Here is a 24,820-nt window from a genome sequence, read left to right as displayed (position 1 = left end):
GTCTCACTGTTACTGAGCCACTGGCTTAGTCACTGTTCTATTGCTGTGATGAAACACAGTGACCAAGGCAACTCCTATGAAAGAAAGCATTTACTTGGGTGCTCAATCAATTATCATCATGGCAGAAAGCACAGTGTCAGGCAGGCTTTGTGCTGGAAAAATAGCTGAGAGCCATACCCTGGTCTGAAAGCAGAGCAAGAGAGACCGGACCTAGCATGGGCTTTTGATATCTTAAAGCTCACTCCCAGTGACACACTCCTTCCAACAAGGCCACACCTCCTAATCCTTCTAATCCTTTCATACCATTCAACTTCCTGGTGACTAAGCATCCCAATATATGAGTCTGTGGGGGCCATTCTTATTCAAACCACCACCTTCCACTTCCTGACCCCCATAGGCTTGTAGCTATATAATAATGCAAAAATGTATTCAGTTCAACTTCAAAAATCCCCGTAGTCTACCACAGTCCTAGAACTGCTGAAAAACGTCTCTATTGAGACTCATGGCAATCTCTTAACTGTAATTCCTATAAAATAAAATTAAATTAAATTAAATTAAATTAAATTAAAATTAAAAATAAAGCAGATCACATACTTCTAACTTACGGTGGCACAGAAAATACTTTACCATTTCAAAAGACTGGAAAGAGAGCATGGTGAGGAAATCCTGTACCAAAGCAAGAACAAAAGGCAGCAGGACAAACTCCAAGTCCTGCATCTCATCTCCGAGTGTGGTGTCAAAGCATTCGTCAGCTCTCCAACTCCTTTCAGCTTTGTTGACTGCAACACATTTCTTTCTCTTAGACTGGTCCCACACCAATCTGCAGCTCTCATTGGCAGGTATCCCACAAATCTGGCATTTCCAACACAATCCAGGCTTCACTTTCACAGCTTCATGCAGTGGCCTCGCTCAGCCCCCATGCAGGGACACACGAAGCTTTCTTTAGCTAAGGAGGGAGATTCCACAACCCTTTTTGTATCCTTGACTAAGCCAGAACCACATGGCCAAAGCTGCCAAGTTCTGCTTGTTGGGGCTGGAACTTGGCCCCCTCTTTCAATATCAGTGCACCAGCTTTCTGTTGTGGATGGGTCCCTTCAAGACTTTAGTGTTCCTTTGATTCCTTTTTACAAGTTGGGAGCTCAGTAAGCCATATCTTGCCCTGAGGGCACCACTCCTTCATTCCATTTAGCAGCAGGCAGGCTTTTCTTTAGCCAGCTCATCTCCTGCAGTTGAGGACTTGGCTCTGGCACCCTCTTCCCTGGTGTTCCTTTTCTCCTCACACTGTACATTTGTATTTCTCCTGGCCCCACTTTCTCCTTTTCATTGGAGATCTGCATAAGAGTGACCCCTAGCAACCACAACCGCATGCCATAGTCAATACTAGGCTGTCTTGAAACCTCTGCCAACACTATTAGTTTTGGTAGGCCACGTGTATCTAGACATGCATCTGTTTCTTTTAGACTTTCCAACTTAGTGAGTGTTGTAGTTTGCTTGGATAAACACCATGACCAAAAGCAACTTAGGGAGGAAAGAATGTATTTGATTACACATCCCAGGCCACAGTCTGTTACTTAAGGAAATCAGAGCAGAAGCTCACAGCAGGAACCCAGAGACAGGACTGAAGCAGAAACCATGGAGGAATGCAGCTTAGAGACCTTCCTTGACTTGCCCTGCTTTCTCATCCAATCTGTACTAGGAGTGAAAGAACCTAGTGGGGAAACTCCCACTCAATTTCCCGATTCAGTGTGCACCCAAAGACTCACAAAAAGACCGTCTTGATGTAAATACACAAGGTAGTTTAATGGCGGAGCTCCGGGTCGACAGTGGATTTGACCACGAGGTTGAAAGCTAGGGGTTTTTATAGAAAAGGGGTGGGGCTGGGGGAGGAATTGGTATGGTTTCACATGATTGGTTCATTTAAACATCAGGAGACTGTACATGCAGATTGAGGTAACAGCAGACCATCTGGTTAACATTTAACTTAGGAGAGAAGGGTGGGAGATAGGGAGGCACCGGGCCAGTCCGGACATTCTTGTATGTCTTCTCTATCTTTATGGCTAGTTGGTTCCTGGGATGACTTTACAGCCTTTGTTCTTTGCTCTAAGCCCAAGCCGCATGAGTCATGGACCTTGAATAAACTTTCTGGCTAGGGCTTTGAAGTCTTGAATTTAGTTTTCTTTCTTTTAGGAGCACCCATCCAGGGGTGGCACCACCCACAGGGGACTGGGCCCTCCCACAGCAGTCAGTCCTTAGTGAAGATGCACCACAGACTTGTCTACAGGCTCTTGAACTCACCACCTGTTTTCACACAGCTCCTGATGTTAGACTTCTGAGGCAGCAGAAAGAGGCAGAAGGCAGAAAGAAACCAGTCTCACTTTCAACAGAACTATGTTTATTGGCACACATAGCAAGGGAACTTGCGGGGCCTGGGAGCAGGGAGGCTGCAGCCCTTTATACAAGTGAGGGGCTTGGAAAGGAGGGGAGTGGTGCAGCCATAGGGCTGTAGGTGTTCAGTAGGTGTTCATAGTCTCTTTCCAGAAACTGTCTGTCTCTAGCAGGACAGATTGTTTTGGGAGACAGGCTATCTCTGCAAACCTTCCTTTCTGGATTGACCAATAGTGGCTGATCGAGGTCATCTGTAATCTAGTGGGAATCCTGTAGGCATCTCACTACCATGAGTTACTCTATCACCTGGTCTCTGAGTCACCATATGCTTACACGTTCATTGCTTCTGGTTTTGACCTGTCTTCTATAGATTGCATGCTTCCTAGCTGCAGGCATTCTCCAGCCTCCTGCATTTTTGGCATCTTACAGTGTTGAGGGTTTATAAAATTCAGGTGGTAATAGGAAGTGCTAGGTGAGATTTTGCCTGTGTGGATCCTGAGAAGGCCACGTTGCTTCCGCGTTCTCTCCTGCCTTAGCGTTGCAGTTTACACCTTACTCAATGAGACCATCTGCTTCTCCATTACAGTAATGCCAGAGCTGCTCTCTGAATCCTCAACAGTGCAACAAACAACAAAATAACAAAACTGTGGTCTTTGTTATTCCTTTGTGAGCTAGTTCCCAGGGAATCCTCTTCTCTTCTTGGAAGGTGCCTGGAATTTTGTACCCTGCTGTCCCAGCTCAAAATGTGACTCATGTCTTCCACACCATTCTATTTATATTCTTTTGTAGAGAATGATTGAATGAGCAAACGAAACTCAAACTAGATGCCATGCCCACCACTGGAGGAAGGCAGTTTTCTACCTCTCAGAGTCTGACGTGTCACCTTCAGTGCTCCTACCTTTTGGGCTACTTAGAAAGAAAATGTGTATTAATCCTGTCTCCTCTCAGTCCAGCCCAAACCTTAGTTTTCCTTTGCTCTGTGCCTGATTTGTCATCTCTACTTGGAATTCATACCTGCATGCCACAATGACCAGGGACTTTTGTTCATCCAGATGTGTCAAAAATGTCATGGCACTGCTTGCTAAAATCCACCTCATACAGGCTGTCATGTGGGATCATCTGTAAACTTACCAGAACACTAGAAGGAAGGCATTGCTGATCTATTTTATAGGCAACCAGACTGGTGCTCAGAGACCAATGGAACTGGCCCAGGGTACATGGTAAACAGAGTTGGGTATTGGAAGCTCTATGCTGTTATGTCCCAGATCTGTAAAAGGCTCTGTAAATGACACTCAGGAGGGATTCTGTACTATGAGCTGAGTGGTTTTTATACTTCTACCTTTTGCTTCTTTGTCTATCCTTCTTTGAGACAGGATTTCTCCATATAGCCCTGGCTGTCCTAGAACTCACTATGTAGACCAGGCTGGTCTTGAACTCAAGAGATCTGCCTGATTCTGCCTTCCTCCAGTGCTGGGATTAACCACTCTGCCTGGCAGCTTTTACACTTCTAAATGGTTGTAAAACTAGCCCAAAGAAAAGTTCTGTTCCATGACATGTGAAAGTACATGAAATTCAAGTGCCGTTGTCCCTATATGTAGTTTCATTGAGGTACAACCATATCAATTCATTTACATGCAGCTGTGATCACAGACCTGAGTAATTATGAAAGACTAAGTGGCCCACAGAGCCTGAACTTTTTACTAACTGGTAACTTACAAGTCATTTACTAGTAAATTCCTTGGCCTTCCTCTGCCTTACAAGGTAGATGTATTGCTTTCACATACATGTGGAGGTTAGGCAGTCTGATTCCAAGCACTTTGGTGGAGTGATAGGCTAATTGTATAGCCTGGAACTTCAAACCTAATTTCTTACTCTGAAAGGGGAAGTTCACATATACTTTACTCTATATGACTAACAAGTTGACTCTGCCCAGCACTCCAAGGAAAGTCCTTCCTCTGTGCCTGTCGTTTTTCTTTGCATATTGGGTGAGACACATGGAAGAAGTGTTGACCCTAAGACCTAAGAATTGTACATAATAAATGTTGACCTTGAATTACAGTGTCACATCCATTTTAGACATGGGTTTCTACAGAAAACCGACACTGGGTAGAGTGAAAACGCTTGAGAGCATCTTCACCTTTCTCAGTGATGAACTATGGCTTATGTAGTTAGGAAGTAGGTTTCTTGTAAGAAGACTAGGAAAACTGACAATTAGAACCACTGTACAACTAATTCACAGTTCACTGATGTTGTTTCCTGCTTATAATGGTTTAAATGATTCAAAGCCACACTGCATAACCACAGAGCAAACAGAAAAGGTAAGTTCAAGTTGCCTCATAGAGACATGGCATGCCTAGAATACCTTGTGCAAAGCAGGAGGGTCCCTGGCATGCTCTGTGGGTCACATCCCCACGGTGGGACCTGACCTTGATGCTGACTCAGTTCACTCCCTTTTGATGAGTGATTACAAGCACTCACTTGCATGGAGGGCACTCACAAAAGGCCATGGCCACGTTTGAAGCACTGTATTAGGCTATATTTTCTTTCCTCTTTTCCTCTCCTGGCTATTTCACCCTGGATTGGCAGGCGAGACAACTCAAACAACCTGATTCTGAAGTCACATGCTAATCAGAAACACGGCTGGTCACATTCTGTATCATTGAATATTGATCGAGAGCCTTTCAGTAGGGCCCTGTGCTTAGTAAAGTTCATTTATCCATTTCACCCCCAGGCACCTGCTAATTGCTAAGGAGTTGGTTGTCCAGGTGACCTGGAACACAGATGGTCTCGGCTTGCAGCCTGGAGGGTAAAGAATAGCCTATCAGTTAGCAGAGGGAACAGATGGAAAACAGCAACTTTGTTGAGGACTGCAGTGGGTGGGGCAGGGGGATGCCGAACTAGGAAGCCCAGCATTGTTTGGGAGCCCACCTTGGGAAGCACCAATCAGCATTTAGGTCTTTCTTGCAAAAACAGTGGGGAAGGTATTAAAGAGTTTTCATCAGAAAATGTAAGGTTTCTGTATCCAGCATCTCACTCTTGCTGCCAGTGGAAGGTGGATAACAGAGGGACAGACTAGATGTGGTATCATCAGTGAAGCCATTGCAAGCATCCATGTTGGAGTTTCTCAGTGTGTCTGCCAATGTGATAAACATATGTAAGGAATTGCTAAGGAGGCCAAGTTGACTATATTTGGCAAGGGATATTGGGGGACCAGAAAGTTGGGGATACCATATGCTGAGATATGAGAGAAAGGAAAGCCCTGGTGGGGTGGAGACCACACAAGAAGGATGGTGAGTTTGACTACAATTTGTTTTGAAAGAAGGCAAGGGGGGACTACCAGGTGTACACTGGACTTGTTTCTGGAACTCACCAAAGCTGTAGGGATCTGGCCTGGGCCTGCTTGTCCCTGTCTTTTTGCTCCTGCATTAAGACATTCAGCTGTTACATCCCGTTCCACAGTCCAGGCCTACAGTGTCTTCTTTCTCAACTAGAAGCACCTTGCCTTCTGGGGACCCTGCAGCTCTCAGCCCTCTCTTGCCCCCAGGCTCTTTGCCCTCTCAGTCCCAGCTGACAACAGGTTTGATCTTCTTCCTGTGCATCCCCTTATGCAGAGCACAGCTGTCTGAAGACTACCTGTGTCCCGGCATTTTAATAATCTGTCTCTGCCTTCCGGCACCCAGTCCAGCTACCCAGCACAAGGGTAGTGGAAGTAGGTAAATAGTATCCCAGCCCACGTGGGGTCATTATGTGTTTATAGACTTTACATAAAAAGGATTCTTTGAGGCTCACTTTGTTGATGCCCGCCCCAGTGGTAGCTTGACTATTGCCTATCTGTTGGCCCCTTTCAGAAGGTCACAGGGGTGTTGTGCTGTTTGTAGAGAATGACCATGGGCACTACTGCTGGACCTGGTCAGCAGCAGGTACCAAGTGCCAAGGGAGTATGGCAGGGCACAGTAGAGCATGGAAAATGGACCCCCAGGAGAGCCTGGTTTCCTGTGATGAGTGTATTAGAGGGTATATGCATAAGCTGGAGGTTGACCATACTTGGACGAAGGGGGAGGGGGGCATGAATTTTCAGGTTTCCCTCTCACGATGATCAGGGTCCTGGCCATGAGAGGGCAGTGACTTGTTTAGAAAAGTAAGCTTCTCCCCTGATGTCTTCATTGGCCACTTATCTCTCAGCATGAGACTTGGAGAATTTAGGTATAATGCAAAATGTAAGTGATTCTCCCAGAAGGGCTCTTTTAAACCCTCTAAATTTCACAAAGCCCTGAAAAGGCACACTGAGAAATTCCACTCGGAAGAGCCAGTCTTGTCCTCTTACATTCAGCAGAGGAGGCTAGGTACCAAAAGTTATAGACTCTAGCATCTGTGTCAATGGATATGAGGAAAGCAATGGATATGTTGGGTGCCTGCAGCACTTGGCTATTTCCCACAATGTGTCTGGGGCGCCTGACTTTGTTAAACTGTTAGCATTGTTGCTGATTTGGCTGAGGTACTTTAACTTCCTCCTCAACACCTAGAATTCTCTTCAGGTTTTCCACTTTGAGTTTGCTCGAAAGCACTGACACTTCGTATACAGTGTTTTCCAGAGGACTGTTGGACAGACACCACCCCCTGCCTGCTGCTGTCATGATGGCCCTCCAGTGGAGCCCACAGTAGGCCAGGCTCCCCCCAGGGCAGGGGCTGCCAAGAGGAGTGCACTGGAGGCTGGTGAGGCCATGGAAGGCCAGGGCTTCTTCAGCAGATGCCTCTAGCCACCTGGAGCCTTGACACTTTTATGCTCTAAAAGCCTAGGAAGGACATATAAAACTTCTCTCCTTACCATAAACGCTTCTTCCCCAACAGCTCCCTGTAAAAACTCTCAGACCAGCTGTCAATTTTCACTTTCTTATCTTATAGGCACGAAAGCAAAAGGGACCCAGTGACCACCATAAAGTCAAATGGTAAGAAATAGACACTAATTTTCATTTCTCATCTTGACCAAAAGAGTTGTGTTGGCTGTTTGTCTTCTGTGTCCTTGTGTGAGGACTCTGCCATGTCCTGTCAGCCTAGGGACAGCCCGCATAGCTGCCTATGAGCAGGACCTTCAGTGAAAGGACCGTGGAGGTGCAGGTTGTTTGGCATTGACTGTCAGAATCGGTGCACCCTGCCTACTGAACACTGTGAAGAATATAGCATGAAGTATGTAAATTTGTACAGGTGACACAGTGCTGCTAGACTGTTCAGTATTCTGACCAAATATTTGCTTTGCTGTTTTGAAACTCCTACATACGAATATAAAAGTTAACAAGCCATGTTCTTTTCTCTTCCAGCCTTCTGGGGGGAGTCTGATGACAGTAACTCTGAAATCGAAGCTGCTCTACGTCCTAGAGACCATGACATGCCTGATGATTTTGATGATTTTTATGACACATGAGCTGTTGCATGCTTAGAAATAAAGTCTTTAAAACAAAGCATCACTGTAATTAGGTGTAATTTCCAACATAAACATATCCTTCTAAGTTTGCTAGTTGAGAAAGGGGAAAACAGACTATCATTCGAGTGAGATTCCATGATAGAAATGTGAACAAGGTCTGGGAAGTAGCTGAACAGTACAACACTTGCCTAGCTAGCATGAGGGGCTTGGGGTGTTGATCCCTAGCACCAGGGAGCCCTGTGAGGAGCCAGTGTGATGCACATGGCAGCAGTAGGATGGTGAGTTCCAGGCCATCCTGAGCTACTTAGCCAGAGCCTGTCAGCCCAACACTTGGGAGGTAGAGCAGGAGGGCCAGAAGTTCCAGGCCAGTGTCAACTACTTAGACCCTCTGGTAACTTGAGTGAGAATGGCTCCCATAGGCATATATATTTGAATGCTCAGTCACCAGTTGGTGGAAGTGTTTGGGAAAGGTTGAGAGGTGTGGCCTTGTTGGAGGAGGCGTGTCACTCCGGGTGCGATTTGAGTTTTCAGAAGCTCATGCCTTTCCCAGTTAGCTTGGTCTCTTTCTCTGTTTCATGGTTGTTATCTCAACAGGTAAGCTTTCAGCTACTGCTCCAGCATCATGTCTGCCGGTTTTCTTCCATGCTGCCAGGCATGATGGTCATAAACTCTATTACCCTTTGGAACCACAAGCGCCAAATTAAATGCTTTCTTTTATAAGTTGCTTCAATCATGTTTTGTCACAGCAGTAGAAAAGTAACTAAGGCAGACCCTGTCACACATGATTTGACTAGACACCATTCCAAAGATAGATTGGGCCAGTAAGGACACTAAACAGCAATTAGTCTGTGGGGAAATGCAAGTCAAAATCACAGATAACACAGTTGTCTAAAGAGATAACACAAGTGTTTGTGCAGATGTGAAGAAATCACACAGGCTGTTGGTAGGGTTGGATAGGATATGGTACAGCAGTTTGGAAAACAGCCTTCAAAGGGTTAAACACAGACTTGCCCTGCCATTTAACCATTCCACTCCAGGAGAAATTATATCTATGCCAAAATGTGTTTTAAAATGTCCATGAAAGTGTTATTCATAGCAACTAAAATGGAGTCCAGAGAGGGCCAAGGCTGTACCTTGTGCTGACAGACAAACTTGGTCATATCTCAGAGACTTCCCTGGGTGATACTGGTTTTGAAGACAGAGAGAGCAGCTGAGGTTTGACACCAGGGGAATATGGGAGAGGCTACTGGGGAAGTTGCAGTAGAAACTCCAGGATAAGAAGTTGAGGCTTACTACCATGTGGTAAGGTCCAGATCTCTGAAGAGAGCCCAGAAGCTGGTGGTAACGGTGAAGTGCAGCCCAGTTGGAGCAGGAGACACCAGCATTTTGGAGATGCCAGCATGATGAGATAATGACCAAGCACAGCAGCAGCTGTGGAGTAGAGCTGGCTTAAACAAATGAGATAAGCTGTGAGCACTGCGGAGGGCAGAGCTGGAGACTAGAACTGTCCAAACCCATGCAGGGCAGATGATGTCTGGGCTGAGTTTTACACTGGTGGACTTGTTTGGCTTTAGTTTGGTTAACTGCTCTTGTTATTCCCTCCAGTGATAAGAAAGTTTCTTACTTATTTTTGATTTTACAGGAGCCCATAATTGAGACTTAGTACTTTTAAAAGAGACTTTGGATTTGTAGAGAGAGTTTGTAATTTTAAAGAGACTTTGGATGTTTTAGAGAGACTGAATGTCAAAAGAGATTTAGATGCTTTAAAAAGACAACTTTTAAAGTATTTGATTTTAAAAAATAAAAAATTTAAAAAGACTGGTACAGGGATTGCCTCAGGAAGCAAGCCAGTAAGCAGCATCACTTCATGGTCTCTGCTTCAGTTCCTGTCATGACTTCCTTTGATGGTGGACTGGGATGTGGAAGAGTAAGACAAACAACCCATGCCCTGCTTATCAGGTATTTATGTTAGGATTCATAATAGTAACAAAACTACAGTTATGAAGTAGCAAGGACATGATTTTGTGGTTGAGGTCACCACCTAATGAGCTGTGTTAAAGGGTCACAGTATTAGACTGTTTGAGAACCATTTCTCTAGTGCTACTGTCCCATACAGTTGTCACCAGCCATGAGTAACTTCTGCCTGCTTAAAATGTGATTACTCAACACTGAGAAATGCATAACATTCATTTAAATCCATATTTATATAAGAAATAAAGTTAATTTTATATTGGATCCATATTAAAATGATTGTGTTGGCTATATTGGATGAAAACATCACATTTTAAGGGCCAGCAAATGCTGGGTTGGGGTGGTGCATGCCTTTAATCTCAGCACTTAAAGGAAAAAGGCAGGTAGATTTCTGAGTCTAAGGCCAGCTTTGTCTACAGAGAAAGTTCTAGGACAATCAGGACTACACAAAGAAACCCTGACTCAAAAGTACAATAAAGCCGGGCAGTGGTGGCTACACTTGGGAGGCAGAGACAGGCAGATTTCTGAGTTCGAGGCCAGCCTGGTCTACAGAGTGAGTTCCAGGACAGCCAGGGCTACACAGAGAAACCCTGTCTTGAAAAACAAAAAACAAAACAAACAACAACAAAAAAATAATAATAATTAAGGGGCAGTGAGATAGCTCAGTGGGTAAAGGCTCTTGATACTAAGACAGATGACCTGAGTTTGATCTATGTGGTGAACTGAACCATTTCTTAAAAGTTGACCCTTGACCTCTACACATATGCACATGTGCAGTAATTCCCCACCACACAAAGCACACACACACACACACACATCATTTTAAGCTTACTACTTTGTTTTTCTCCCGTTTTCTTGTTACATATTCTAAGGCAGTTCTTGGAAGGTATTAAATGACATGTGACTTGGTCTTACAGTTTTATCATTATTCTACTGTCTTACAGTTTTATTATTATCCTACTGGCCAAAGCCACTCACTATAGAGAGCTCTCAAAAGAAACAGTCAACAATTTAGCTAGTGTTGATTGAAGTAGCAGAAACTGGGGAATAAGAAAATGATAAGAAGAATTGCTCGTTGCCAGAGGAATTACTAAGCCTCGTTTCTAGAGGCTGGGGAGCTGGATCAGTTGGTCAGAGTATTTCCAGCACAGGCACAAGCGTCTGAGCTTGGATCCCAGTACCCACATAAAGGCCAAGTGTGGTGACATGCGCAGGGCTATGGGGGGATGGAGACAGGAGGATTGCTACGGCTTGTTCCAGGTTCAAGTTGAAATACCCCATCTCAAAGGAATACAGTAGAGAGTGATGGAGCAAGACATCTGACATCGGTAGCTTCTGCATCTGTGCATAGGCCTGTACACATATGAAATTAATTAGTTAAAAAGAAACACATTGCTGAATATTTTATACAATTAGTAACATATATGACACAATGGAAGGACACCTGATTTCATGCACTGTGGGTGACACTGGAACACTGAAACACTGACATCAGCCACTCAGAATCAGAAATGACTGAGAGGAGGCAGCTTCTACATGTCAAGGAATTTGGGGAATCCTTAGCTGATTTAGTTGTCCTGGGTTTTCTTTTCTATACAAGCACAACAGTTAAATCACTTCTTCTTTCTTTCTTTTTTTTAAGTTATAGTAAATAAAGGCTGGGGTTGTAGCTTGTTTGACCAAGTGCTTGCCTAGTATGCATGAAGCCCTGGTTCAATCCCAGCACTTGGGAGGTGGAGGCAGCAGATCAGGAGCTGGAAGGGATCCTGGGCTACAAGGTAAGCTTGAGGCTAACCTGGGCTATGTGAGACACTGCTTCAAAAAGACAAAAAAAAATGTTTTTGGTAAAATTTAGAATCTTATTATGTATAGAGTCGGTGTTTAGAACATTCATCTTGTAAAGCTGACACCAGAATTAAACTGTTACTTCTGTTCACCTCTTGGCAACCATGTTTAAATTTTCTGTCTTGACACCCTGGGTTTCTGACAGTTATCCAGGACCTGTCCCTTTTTGTGACCTATGTCACCCTGCACAATGTGTTCAGTTTCGTTTGTTGAAGCGGAATCCACTTCCTTTCTGAGGGTGAAGAATGTTCTGTCCCATACACAGACCACATTGTCTGTAGCCGTTTACCCATGGATAAGCAGCTGAGCTGCTTGTGAAGAATACTGGCATGACTATAAATATACAACTATCTCTTTGATATTCCTGGGTTTTTTTGTTTTGTTTTGTTTTTTCGCTTTAGGGGTGATCACATCCAGAAGTAGGATTGCTGGTTCATACAACATTTTGCTTATGACTTGGTTTTTTAAAGAATTTATTTATCTTTATTTATATGAGTACACTGTAGCTATCTTCAGACACACCAGAAGAGGGCATCGGATCCCATTACAGATGGTTATGAACCACCATGTGGTTGCTGGGAATTGAACTCAGGACCTCTGGAAGAGCAGTCGTGCTCTTAACCGCTAAGCCATATATCTCTCCAGCTCTTATGACTTGATTTTTAAAGTTTTTAACATTGCTTAAGAGTTCTGGCCTAAGGTGTTCTGTCCACCCAAACTGCCCCCAGAGCCCCAGATGAAGATCATTCATCAAGGGTTGTGTATCAAAGATTTGAAAATGTGTTACCCAAGGTGATGAATGCAGACATGGGTGCAGTGATGCTGAACACCAGGTGGAACTGGAATAAAGGTCTGATTTCTTAATCAGGTGTTGGAACCCCAGCACTCTTGACAAGTAGATGCAATTAAGGGAGAAAAATCTGAAGCCAAAATCGGAAGAACAAGTTCTTGAACATTATTTAGAAAACTTCATTATCTGCTTATACTGTTTATCAACCTGATACAAAAGGCAAAAGAAAGAAATGTGTCCATGCATGGAGTTGCTGTTCTTTTCTAAAAACTTGGCTAGGATCTAAAGTTGTAGTATATATGTTTATTTTCTCAAGTATTTGTGATGATGTCAGATCTAGGTTCTGTTCATTTCTACCAGGGGACTTCCTGAAGTTTGTGTATTTTGCTAATCAATGAGAATGTGCAATGTAGAATTACAGTCTTTATGAAACTAGTTTAGTACTTTTTTATTATATGCTTCGTTAGTAAAATATACAAGAAATAACCATACTGTGTAAGAGGTACTAAAACCGTAAATGTGCAGCTTCTGTGCATCATCCACCATCTCCTGCCCTGCTTCCTTCAAGCCAGCTGCTTCTTCCTTCCCATCGCCCTTCCTTATAATGACTTTACTAGTTATCACCTGTCACAGATGCGCTACTGCCATAAAGTCTCAGCAACACAGCTGCCAAAACGTGAATGATAGCAACAAACATGTCAAAGTGGGCAGGGAACGGCCCACAAGCCCTCAGCCTATAACAAAGAACTATAGGCAACAGGGAAAGTGGAAATGAGAGAGGTGGTCTTCCCCAGGGAAGAGCGTACCACCTGATTGTCCAGTGTCAAGCAGTCAGCCCTAAAGCCACAAATGCACTCAACTAGTTATATTTAGAAGTATATATATACATATATGTGTGTGTGTGTGTGCGCACACATATATATGCATGTATACACATATATATATATGTGTGTGTGTGTGTATGTATTTATGTATACGCTAACAAATACTGCACAAAGAGCCTATAAAGTTGAAGGAGAGTGGGGAGGGTTATATAGGAAAGTTTGGAGGGAAGAATTGTAAGTAAATTGTATGGTAAGGGCGATGACGCATTCCATCCTGTGGCAGCTCTGTGGATTTAGATTTTTTTAAACCTGTTTTTAACAAGGGTTTTTAAATGTTTTAACATCTCTGTTAGTCTATCACCCACCAGAGGTAGTAGAAAGGGAAGGTTAATAGAATAAAGGAGCATGTGGGCTTGTTTAAGAATATTTCTTTGGAGCAAATCTAATCTGCTATTGTCAGGATATTAGTAGTTTAGTTTACACGAATCAACAACAGCAGCTTGATCTATTTGCAAATATCATTTATGAATCAACAATGGCAGGACTTACAAACACCATCCATGAATCACCAATGTCAGGTTGATCCAGAAGAAACTGTAAGGCTCTGCCAATTAGACCAAGGCTGTGAAAGGGTCAAGAAGCTGCCAGAACATCACCAGAAGTTATTTGGTGCATTTTTTTTCTTTATGAAGTCATGACAAACAATGACCAACAAAGAATGGTAAGGCATACCAATATCCTCCAATGTCATCAGCAGAGACCAGCGTCAGCAAAGCTCAAACATGACTAGCAAAGAGCGGCAAGGCATACAAATACCATCCAGCATCATCTATTGTTCATTGGGCTATATTTATATTCTTTTTAAATGTCATGTGTTCTCTCAAGCACCTGCTCTAGCAAAACATCATATGTCCTTCTTCCAGGCTGCCTCCAGAAAAATATTATGTGTTTATTCTTAGTAAAACATCACATGTGTCTGCTTTAGCAAAAAATATCTTCTCATAAGACAGTTTCCAGAGAAACATTATATGACACAACTGAGTCTCCAAAGAAACTAGAAATTTTCACTTCACAGCTCCTTGAGAGACAGGAAATAAACAACTCAAAAAACTCAGAAAGTCCCTAAAACTGAGCAGATTCACTAGTCTCCTCTACCATGAGGGTTATATAAGTAAATAGATCTCTGAGAGTCTCAATTATTTGGAGCTGCCAAACTACCTGTAGGTGGTACTGTAACCTCCAGATTTCCAGCTTTTGTGAGCTGTCATCCATGATGGATAGTCTCTTGGTAATGAAACTGTCTTTGAGTTAAGCTATTCCTATAAGTAACTCTCATACGAAATTTTCCATAGTAGAACATCGGTTCACCAAATTGGACTTTGGTGGTATCCTGACTTTCATCTGTAATCCATTCCCTATCTGCAATGAACAGATGTTAACATCTGCCCGGGCATAGTGCCATACAATACTTGTTCTCAACAGAGAAACCCAATTCTAGGTGAGTTATATAAACCACTAAAATTAAGTTCACTGATCCTATCCCTAGGAACCCATCCTGTAACTGTCCATACCTTATCAAGTCACAAACCCTATGAAGATAAATCTTACCTGGAGACTTTAAGCCTCACACAGTTGCCTGTATCTGCAGCCACTAGATCTTAGTTAACAAATGTTTCATTTTAGTGAATTGTTCTACATTCAGATTCCTTTAAAGCGATCAGCATGCCACCCTGCCCTCTGATTTTCTCCAGTACTGTGGGGTTTGCTATGCTCAGCATTTAGTTGTGTTATTGATTGACAAGATTCATTTAGGCTCCCGTTCTCTTTCTTCATCTTTTCCTCAAACAACAACAAGGAAGACAAGACTAAGCAACTGCAAATCCTAACTGCTTTCGTTTAATTCTCAAGCTTCTCCTCACTTTCAATATCCCTGTCACCAATAGTTGTGTCCTTAGCAAAGTATTCTGGTGACAGTCAGATTTCATTGGATCAGTTGGATAAAGCTGGCAAAAACACATTAAAAATGATTGCAATAATTCCAGTCCCAAATCCAGGCAGATAAGAACGATATTACTCAATAACTTAACCCCAGTGACAGGCAGACCTTGTCCAGTGGAAAGGCTCATTGGCATTCAGCAGCTAAGATTTCAAGTCCAACTGCTTTAGGTAGTGGTTGTAGATATTTGCTTCAAACGCATCTGGAAATCTCTGGCTCCTTGAGGTAGCTCCCTTTAAATCTTTTTGAAAGACATGGTGCCATCATGTACCTCCCTCTGCTGATGTTTTCCATTTCCTCAGGCCAGGCCAGCCATGGACACAAAGACTAATATTTGATGACAGATGGCTCTGGTAAGTCCATATCTCACTTTTGGAATGCAAGCGATAACCACGTTCCTCTAGAGCCTTATTTATTATACTATCATTGTGCACAGACTCATTAGATGTAAAGCATTCTGCCAGTCAACTTGATCCTACTCCTCCCCAGCTGTCATGCTGGCAGCTCAAAGATGGTGACAGATGATACTGATGGACAGTACCTCTGCCATCTCCCGCTTTCCCAAATAAAGCTACTCAGCTAGGAGAACATGTTGGAACAAGAACTAGGGAGCCCCTGTGCAGTATGCTACATTTAATCACCACAGTGGTCACAAAACGGCACTCCTGGGGTCCTGCTGGCAGGCCTTCCTAGCACTGGCAAGTGTGTACGTTACCACCATATAAAGTCAACCCAAATCTGACTGCATTCCTCCCTCCAGTTCCACAAGGATGCTGCCAGTTCCACATGTGGTCTGGACTCTGGCTAAGGACCAGACTCTCTCCTGTTTCAGATATGCCTGCATCCAGTTTCAATGCAAAACACTTCTCGTTGGCATTTCTGCAACAGTGTAGTAATCATTTAGTTAACTACTCACTCCATTGGAGCATCCATCTAGGAGGACTTGTGGTTTGCCAGATTCTACTACAGGCCAGACATAGAAAGATGGATTTGCTCTCTGCTTCCATGGACTTGTCTGTTCATAGCGAAAAGAATAGATCACCTGAATGTGAATTCTTTAAAGTGGTGTTTCAGCTGTTAGGACAAATGGACAACCAAATACAGTGACTCAGGGAATAGTGAAGTTTATTCTCTAACCACAGATTAATCCCAGGGTTAGCAGGTGGCTGGCTCTGTTCACTTGGTTTAGGCAGACTTTAGAACTCAGAAGTCAGAGTTCTTTCCATTTTGTTCTTCTAGCACCACCAGGGTACCATACTGGTCTATGCTACTGTGGTAGTTTGAATATGTTTGGCCCAGGAAGTGGTACTATTAGGAGGTGTAGCCTTGTTGGAGTGGGTGTGGCCTTGTTAGAGGACGTGCATCACTGGGGGGGATGGGCTTTGAAGCTATGCCCAGTGCATCTCCTGGATGCAGTTGGATCAAGATGTAGAACTCTCAGCTCCTTCTCCAGCACCATATCTGCCTGGATACTAGCCATGCTTGCTGCCTTGATGATAATGGACTGAACCTCTGAACTTGTATGCTAGCCCTAATGTTGTCCTTTCTTGCCTTGGTCATGGGGTCTGTTCACAGCAATGGAAACTCTAGGACAGTTGCCAACCTGGGCTATAGGCAGTAAGAGTAGGTGTCAGAGAAAGGAGAGTTCCTTCTTACATTCTGTCAAGTCTGAAAACCATCTTCATCTAGACACATGCTGCTGAGAAGAGGAAGGAATTTTGCTGAGCAACTGACTGTCTGCTACACCATGTGCTCAGTATTGAAAGAGGAGCATCCCCAGAGAGGCTGAGCCACATAGTGATTAAATGTTCAGGTTCAGAACCAGAAAAGTGTATACCGGAATCCTAACACTTGGGCACATTGTCTCCCATCTATCTGAAGATATTAACAGATTACCTGTGAATAGAAAATTTCAAGCTTAGATAAGGACATAGCCTTTGGGCTGAATCACAAAAGGCCCCAGTTCTGCAAGAGGACAGCTGCGAGCTGAGTCACCTTGGGTGTGGATGAGCCACCTTAGCACATCATCTTTCCAGTAAGTGGTGAGAATGTTCTCACACCATAAGGGGGCCTGTCTCTTTGTGAAAGCAATACCTGAGGATGGAAGTGCCAGCAAACTGAAGTGGGGGTGACAGTCCAAGCCAGGAGCTAGGAAGACAGCCAGAATGGACCCCAAGATCACACAGAACATCACCTCAAATTGTAGACCACATTATTCCAGTTCATTCCAGGTCTGGATTGCATAGACCTACCAGGCTGAGAGGTTCTTCAAGGATCCAGTTACTCAGCATGAACAATACTGTCCTTGTGGCTTTCAATCAATGGTCATGAAGATTGGTTTTGTTTTTTGTTTGTTTGTTTGTTTGTTTGTTTTTAATGCTTTTAGTGTGGTCTTCTCCTTCTGTGACTATAATTGTGAATTTGGCCTTTTTTGCGATAGCCCAAAGATCTCACATGTTCTGTTCATGTGTTTGAAATGTTTATCAGTGCCTTTAATGGAATATATCAATTCCTCCACTGTGCCATTCTTGGGCAGTCTTCCCTCTCCTCAGTCCTGTTGGTAAGGCTTTCTATTGAGCTTTTGTTTAATATATCACATGATCCATTCCCAGTGTTTCAGGTTGAGTTTTCTTCAGTAGTTCTTTTCCCCCTATTTCTTTGCATGTGCATGTCTGTGTGGCATGTGCATTTTCACATGTGTAGGGGTGTGTGTGCACACTCCTAGAGGCCAGAGGTTGACGTTGGTGATTATTTTGTGCTCACCAGTCACTTTCCCATCTGTAGCCTGTGCTTCGGATGTTGCCTCTCCTCCATCTCATGGATATTTAGATGTTTTCTCTGCTTTTGTCTCAGGGTACTTTGCATGGACCAACTGCCTCCGTACTCTTCGAAGCTGACTAATAAAACGTATTTGGTTCAAAGAATCTCTCTCCTCTGAAATCTTTAGAATTAAACTGTGCTAGTAGAAGAAAAAGGAAGAGCTGCCAGAGGACCTGACTGAAAGGCCCACAGTTTCAGGAAAACATGTCCTGGACTAGCCTGGACCAATCACCAAGAAGAGAACCCCTGCTGACAGGAGAAAAAGCACACAAACAAGGTCTTTGTCTCATGTAAAGAGGATGAGGAAGAAGCCAGATATTTGCGATCTTTATCTACAACCTGTTTCTTTGTCCCCACATCTGTATAGCCCAGTGGTTCTCAACCTTGTTAATGCTGTAACCCTTTAATCACAAGATCCAGGAACTCAGACCCAACCTAGAATGAATGTTTTCTTTGTCTGTTAACTTGTCCCAAGCCTATTTTTCTCTTCCAACTATAATTAAGTGCTTGAAACCCATGAGAGCTCACTCTGTGCCTTGTGTAACCTATGCAGCCCTCAGTGTTCTACATGGGAGGGGGCATATTCTGCTCTTAATTCTAACTTTGTTCTATCTTTCCAAAAAAACAACTTATCATCTCTTTAAACTTTCTATCAACTACCCTAACTTCCTAAAACTATTTAAATCAAATGAGGAATTCTATAAAATCATTGGTTCATCTAAACAATATTAGTTTATGAAAGTTTATCTTCATATTGCTCTGCAGGAAAGTTGCCCAATAGAAGATCTCTAGTTTCCTTACTCTCAACCTCAGTGGTCTTGGTTCTTGGGCTCCTAAATGTATTTAGACAGAACATAGCAGTATATCAAATAGTCAAGGGCTTAACTAAGGACACAGGCATATACTCTATTTTCTTTGAAATTTTTTGTACAGTTTTACACTGCATCTTGGTCACACCCACACCACCTCGACTTCTCCCCTTCTACTCTCCTCAAGAAAACTCCCTTCCAAGTTCAGGTCCTCTTCGTTTTTAATGACAGCCAATTGCTGTTAGCTCCTCAGTAGGGGTGGGGCACAGGACACCCCCCCCCCAAAAAAAAACACACACTAAGGAAACACTTCTGAAAAGGAGCGGGCTGGATAGAGTAGCATCTGCTGAGGCCTGGCAGTCTTTGGGATTATACCTTTTCCTGTTATTTCCCCCATCCCCACCCCCATTTCATTCAGCATCAGTGCTTTGGGGAGAAGGACATGCTTTTCCCAGAAGCCCACTTTCCCCAGAATTCAGTTTGTTTTAAAACACACACACACACACACACACACACACACACACACACACACACTAATATATGTATATATATATATATATATATGATACAATAATATATAGTGAGGTTAAGTATCCCTAAAGTTGAAAACTACTAGGGAAAGGGACAACAACACTTTGCCATGTGCTTCCCTGTAGACTTTGTCTTGAAGATGCTTTAAACTAACCTAGGTAGCATGGGCTACTATCACCCACTGTCCCTTACATCTTGTTTTTGAAGCCCTAAGCTGGCCCAGCTGGAATTGACCACCACCATTAGATTTACATCCTGTTTCAGGCCATTGAGCTGGTCCACCCAGTGTTCCTTATGTCCTATATGGGGGAACCTGTTGTTCTATACTTCCTGTAACTATCCTCCTTCCTAACAGTACTAAATGCAGGTTACAGGTGTCACATTCAAATGACACAAATGAGAGAGGGTCTCCCTTGGGCCTTCAGATCTAGAAGGTTCTTTGGAGACAAATTGGTTTACCTCTTCCATTCTTGAGGGCTGTGGGAATCTAACAGAGATGCAAAGGAGCTTGTTACAGGGCACATAGAATAGGTTTTAAAATCAGACCATGCTATCTGGGTCCTGAGACAGGGCTCTGCCTCACATCCCCTGCTGCTGGATAGAAAATTAATGAAACTGAATGGCATGGTTAATGTAAAGTTCACACCTTGTACCAAATGGAAAGGACTTGGTTAATTTATGTATACATTATTATTATTTTTAGTTTTGGATGATTTGATTTGATTTGGTGGTAGGATCAGCCATGTAAAATGTGTTCTTGGCTGTTCAGTGTCATCACGCCCCACCTCCAACCCCTTCTACCAATGTGCTCTCTGTAAAGGTAAAGATTTCTAAGCTAGCTCTCACTCAACAACTGATTCCATGATAGGAACACAGAAACATGTTCCTGCCACTCACTGCAGGCAAAGCTTCTGGATCCTTATCTTTGTCGCAAGCTGAGAGCACTAATTAATTTCAGGCATTCTCCTTTTGTGCTCCTCTAAACTCTGGAGTGTGAGGCGCTCCTGCATTGTGCGGCACAAGCCAGATAATGACTTGCTTTTGCATAATACAAGTGTTCAGTCCAGTGTTTTAGTTCTTATTCAAGTTTCTTGAATGACTCTATTTAAGAGACCCACATTGGGCAAGGAAGCACACTGTTTCATGTGGAAGATTCATTTCAGGAAAGTATAGAGATTTGTGGGACAGGGTATATCAGTTTAGAGAGACAGCAAAAATGACAAATGGCATTAAATCATTAGAGTTTTAGGCTTCAAATTGATATCATCATTACTAAGCAAATATGGCTATTGGTAGTTTTTAAAATAGACAGCTTTTTCTCACCCATCCTTGTTTTCCATTTACCTTGTTTTCAGTATTACCTTAAAGACATAACAAATTGAGTCCAGATTTTATGAATCCAAATCTCACCTGTGATGACTTGGTAATAGGTCTAGACTTCATGTCTATTTGGCATCAACAAAAAGATGATTTATAATTACTTGCTAGATGAATAACATGACAGGAGAGGCTACAGTTGACTGTCTCCTCTCCATAATAATCATGGGCCATACAATCCAATTTTCTAGTTTGTATTTCAGCTAAAATTGCATCAGTGTACTTAGTCACTGTCTTAGATTGGGTTTTCATTGCTGTGAAGAGACACCATGACCCAAGCAACTCTTGTAAAGGCAAATATTTAACTGGAGCTGGCTTACAGTTTTAGAGGTTCAGTCCGTTATCATCATGACAGGAAGCATGGCAGCATCTGGGAAGACATGGTGCTTGAGAAGGAGTTGAGAGTTCTACAGCTTGACCTGACCGCAGCCAGGAGAAACAGACTTTTTCCCGACTGGGCAGAGCTTCAAAGCTCACCCCCCACAGAAATGCACTTCCTCCAACAGGGCCACATCTACTCCAGCAAAGTCACACTTCCTAATAGTGCCACTTCCCATGGGCCAAGCAAATTCAAACCACCACAGTCACCTAAGGCTCTCTGACAGTAATCTGCTAGGATCTCCCATTTGCAATGAGTCTCATCAGGCAAAGATGCTGCATATTTGAAAACCCTGGTCCCACTCCTCAAAGCTTTATATATAGTAGATGCTAACTGAATATTTACCAACTGAATCTCTAAAGACTAAATACATGAATATGATTGGTTAATTAAGCATTAAGAGTCATGAATCTACCAGGGTACTGGGTATTGTTATGAGATGGCTGACCATGGGGTGCATAGGGCATTTCGTGGTAGTGATAGGAACTTGCCCCCGTGCAGGGGAGGGATGGCCCAGCGGGAGCCCTGTGGTTGGGACATAGCCAGAGAGTTGGCGGACCAGCAGGAGCATGGAAGCTGACCCTGAGGAGAGTTGGCTGGTTCATTTTTTAAAAAATATTTCCCACAACAAAGAACATGGTGAGTCACATCTCCAACATGGTGCCCAGCACTGGCCCTATTGAACTCTACTGATCCCTGTGGCTGGTAATTGTGTGTCATGACCACATGGGCAGCAATATAGCTAATGGAAGCACTGTCATTGAGGTATGGCTCAGCCATGGGCCAACAAGTGGTCAACAATGTATGAGTGAAGGGAGTAAGCGCAAATGGAGGATAGAATCTGAAAAGGGAAGTAGATGGGAGAGAGCCAAAGCTGAGCAAAGTGTTCCCTGAAAATAGTGGTAATGATGTCCTTAGAAATATGAAGCATCACATGTAGGAAAAAATGCCTCAAGTCCTTCTGAAACCAGTCTAGTAGTTCTTATAAGGTTCAATGTATTTCTTCCATGCAACCATTATTCCTAGGTGTCTGAGACAAAGACATGGTAACACAGTTCACAAAGACTCATACACTACTATTCACAAGTAGCCAACAGATATATCTGTTGCTTGGAAAAACAGACTGGCTCTCAGGACAAAATGTCTTCTGCTTCAGAGTATAACTTTAGCTTTCATGGACAGTTGTCCCCACCTGTGGGGTAAACTTTTACACTCTGTCATTCTTGGAATCTAAAGATTGAAAACAAAAGACTTAGTTCTGTGCTTTCAGCTTTCTTTAAATAATACCCTTTTTAAGATTTTGTGCTTTATCAACATAGTTGTCTATAGTTCGTACCAAGTGTGTCAGGTTTCTTAATAAGCACTGAGTCCTAAGTCAGGTTTACTTAACAGTGTTTTCACCAAGCTTTAAGCATTATATAACAGCTAATTTTTAAGGTGTGATTTATTCTTCAATGCTGCTGTGAAACTAACAATCTGGGTGTTTTTGTAGCCATACTTAAAGCCCTAATCTAATATTAACAGAAGGACAGAAAGGATAGCCAATGTTTTTGGTCCTTGCTCTCCAAGGTCAAGGAGGTCCCAGGGAACCACAGTGCATGTCTTGCAAGGCCCTGTAATGCAGCTCTAACTAGGCTCCATCCTCTTGATCAGGGAGACTGGTGTTGAGGTGCAGATAGGAGACTGTAACCCAGCTGTTCTCAGTCTGTGGGTTATGACCCATTTGGGGGTCAAATGATGACCCTTAAGACCATTGAAAAACACCTATATTTACGTTGTCATTCATAACAGTAGCAAAATTACAGTTATGAAGTAGTAATAAAAATAATTTTGTGCCTGGGGCCACAACATGAAGAGCTGAATTAAAGGCTTGCAGCATTAGGAAGGTTGAAAACCACTTTTATACCCAGTGTTTGTTCTGCAAAGGAGAGAGACAACCCTGAGAGGAATGTTCCCTACAAGAAGGGCTTGACTCATCCCAGCAGATGGCACTACGACAAATGAAAGATTAAAGGAGTCAGAGTTGCTTGCCACATCCAAGTGACCCTGAGGATCAGGCCCTAAATGCCCTTAATAAAACAAAACAAAACAAAACAAGGTTAGTTTGGGCTACCTACGTGGTTTTAAAAACAGAAATAAGCAAAGATTAAAATTATTGGTAAGAATATAAAACAAACAAACTCTAAACTAGACTTTTAAAAAGACAACCAATGATCTAGGTCTTAAAGGGTTCTCCAGTAAACCCCACGTATGGGCTGCTGACATGCCAGGTAGTTACCAGCCTCCCCAGATGGACTCAGACTAATGACTCTCTTGCCCTTCCTATCTGTGGGAAGCCACATGTGCCGTTGCAAAGTGGCACAGGCTTCTGCTGGCCACCACGCATACATAGGCAGGAAAGTTTTTTGCCAAGATGAGGTTTTGAGAATTGACCAAAATTGACCAATCAGAAGAGAGAGAAATTGACCAATCAGAAGAGAGAGAAAGTAACCAATCAGAAGAGAGAGAAAGTAACCAATCAGATAAGAGAGAAAGTAACCAATCAGATGTAAGAATGCAAATGAGGTTGTAAGTATCAACCAAACACAACACAATCCGGGTGTGAGACACGCCTCTCCTAGGCCTATATAAAGCAGCACCAGGGCTGGGCTGAGGGTCTTTTCGCCTCTGCAATCAAGCTCTCCCAATAAATGCGTGCAGAAGGATCCTGTTGCAGTGCCATTCTTGAAGTGGTGCCGAGAACCTGGGACGAAACATCTTCAGGCACGAGCGAAGACCCCCTGCTACAGGGAGGATTCAGAACTGCATCGCGGGGAAGGAGTGGTTAATAAAGGTTCCCGTAAAACAGGCTGCTGAGAAGGATCCGGCACGGATTCAGAACTCTTCAGCTGAGGAACGGTGGTACCGGTAAGTATAAAGAAATTGATATGAGTCTCTGAGAGGTATGCTTTCCTATGGAATAGATCCGATAATTGTAGCTGGGGTTGTGCTGCTCGCTTTTTTTCTTGCCTTGATAATTTGCCTTTGCCTTAACTGTCACCGCCCAGGGCACGAGTGTATCTGCTGGGAATAATTTCACGCAGATAACGCTTTAGTCCAGGACGATCATGGGTACTGGCCAGTCTATTCCTTTAGTGGGGCCGGTGCAAGCCTTGCTTAAAGAAAGAGGTTTAAAGATTTCAGAAAGCACAGTGAACGGGTTTTTAAAAGAGATAGACAGACTCGCTCCTTGGTTTGCCCCCACTGGGTCGCTGATGCTACCTAGTTGGGAAAAGTTAGGGAGAGATATAGCAAGAGAGGAAGCAGAAGGGAAAGTGAAGGCAGGAACAAGGCCGTTATGGAAATTAATTAAGGCTTGTATTCAGGATAAGAAATGTGAGCTAGCTGTTAAGGAAGGGCAGCGACTTTTACAGGAGCAACAGGAAAGTATGTCAGAAACAGAGAGGTATGAAAAAGAAGGCGCGCGCAGAAAGATAAGTAAAGGGAAAGAAATAAAAGGAGAAAAGGAAAAGAAACCAAAAAGTAAAGATATAAAAGATAGTATAAAAAATAAAGAACAGAAAATTAAGTCAATTTACCCTCCTCTTGAGGACTTTGAGTCATTAGAATTATCTTGCTCAGAGGACTCAGAATTATCAGCAGAGGAGGAGGAAGATTTGGAGGAGGCTGCTGCA

At 43.2% G+C, this 24,820-nt stretch overlaps 1 protein-coding gene and 1 pseudogene across 2 annotated transcripts in view; one reads left to right on the top strand and one right to left on the bottom strand.

The window, feature by feature from the left end:
- The window catches only part of Kiz (kizuna centrosomal protein), a 116,182-nt gene extending 108,323 nt beyond the window's left edge, over positions 1–7,859 (top strand). For both annotated transcript variants that reach the window (XM_021151189.3, XM_021151182.3), the window contains 2 exons: positions 7,288–7,331; positions 7,701–7,859. In XM_021151189.3, coding sequence (XP_021006848.1) covers positions 7,288–7,331; positions 7,701–7,804 — 148 coding nt within the window. In that variant the 3' untranslated portion in view covers positions 7,805–7,859. The remainder of the gene's footprint in view (positions 1–7,287; positions 7,332–7,700) is intronic.
- Positions 1–24,820, bottom strand: part of LOC110289197 (glyceraldehyde-3-phosphate dehydrogenase-like) — a 542,712-nt pseudogene that overhangs the window by 209,811 nt on the left and 308,081 nt on the right.

This window comes from Mus caroli, unplaced genomic scaffold, assembly GCF_978045245.1.
Source record: "Mus caroli unplaced genomic scaffold, Mus_caroli_1 scaffold_2, whole genome shotgun sequence".
NCBI classification, from domain to species: Eukaryota; Metazoa; Chordata; class Mammalia; order Rodentia; family Muridae; genus Mus; species Mus caroli.
Note: the sequence above shows the minus strand (reverse complement) of the source record. Positions and strands in the feature narration are given on the sequence as shown.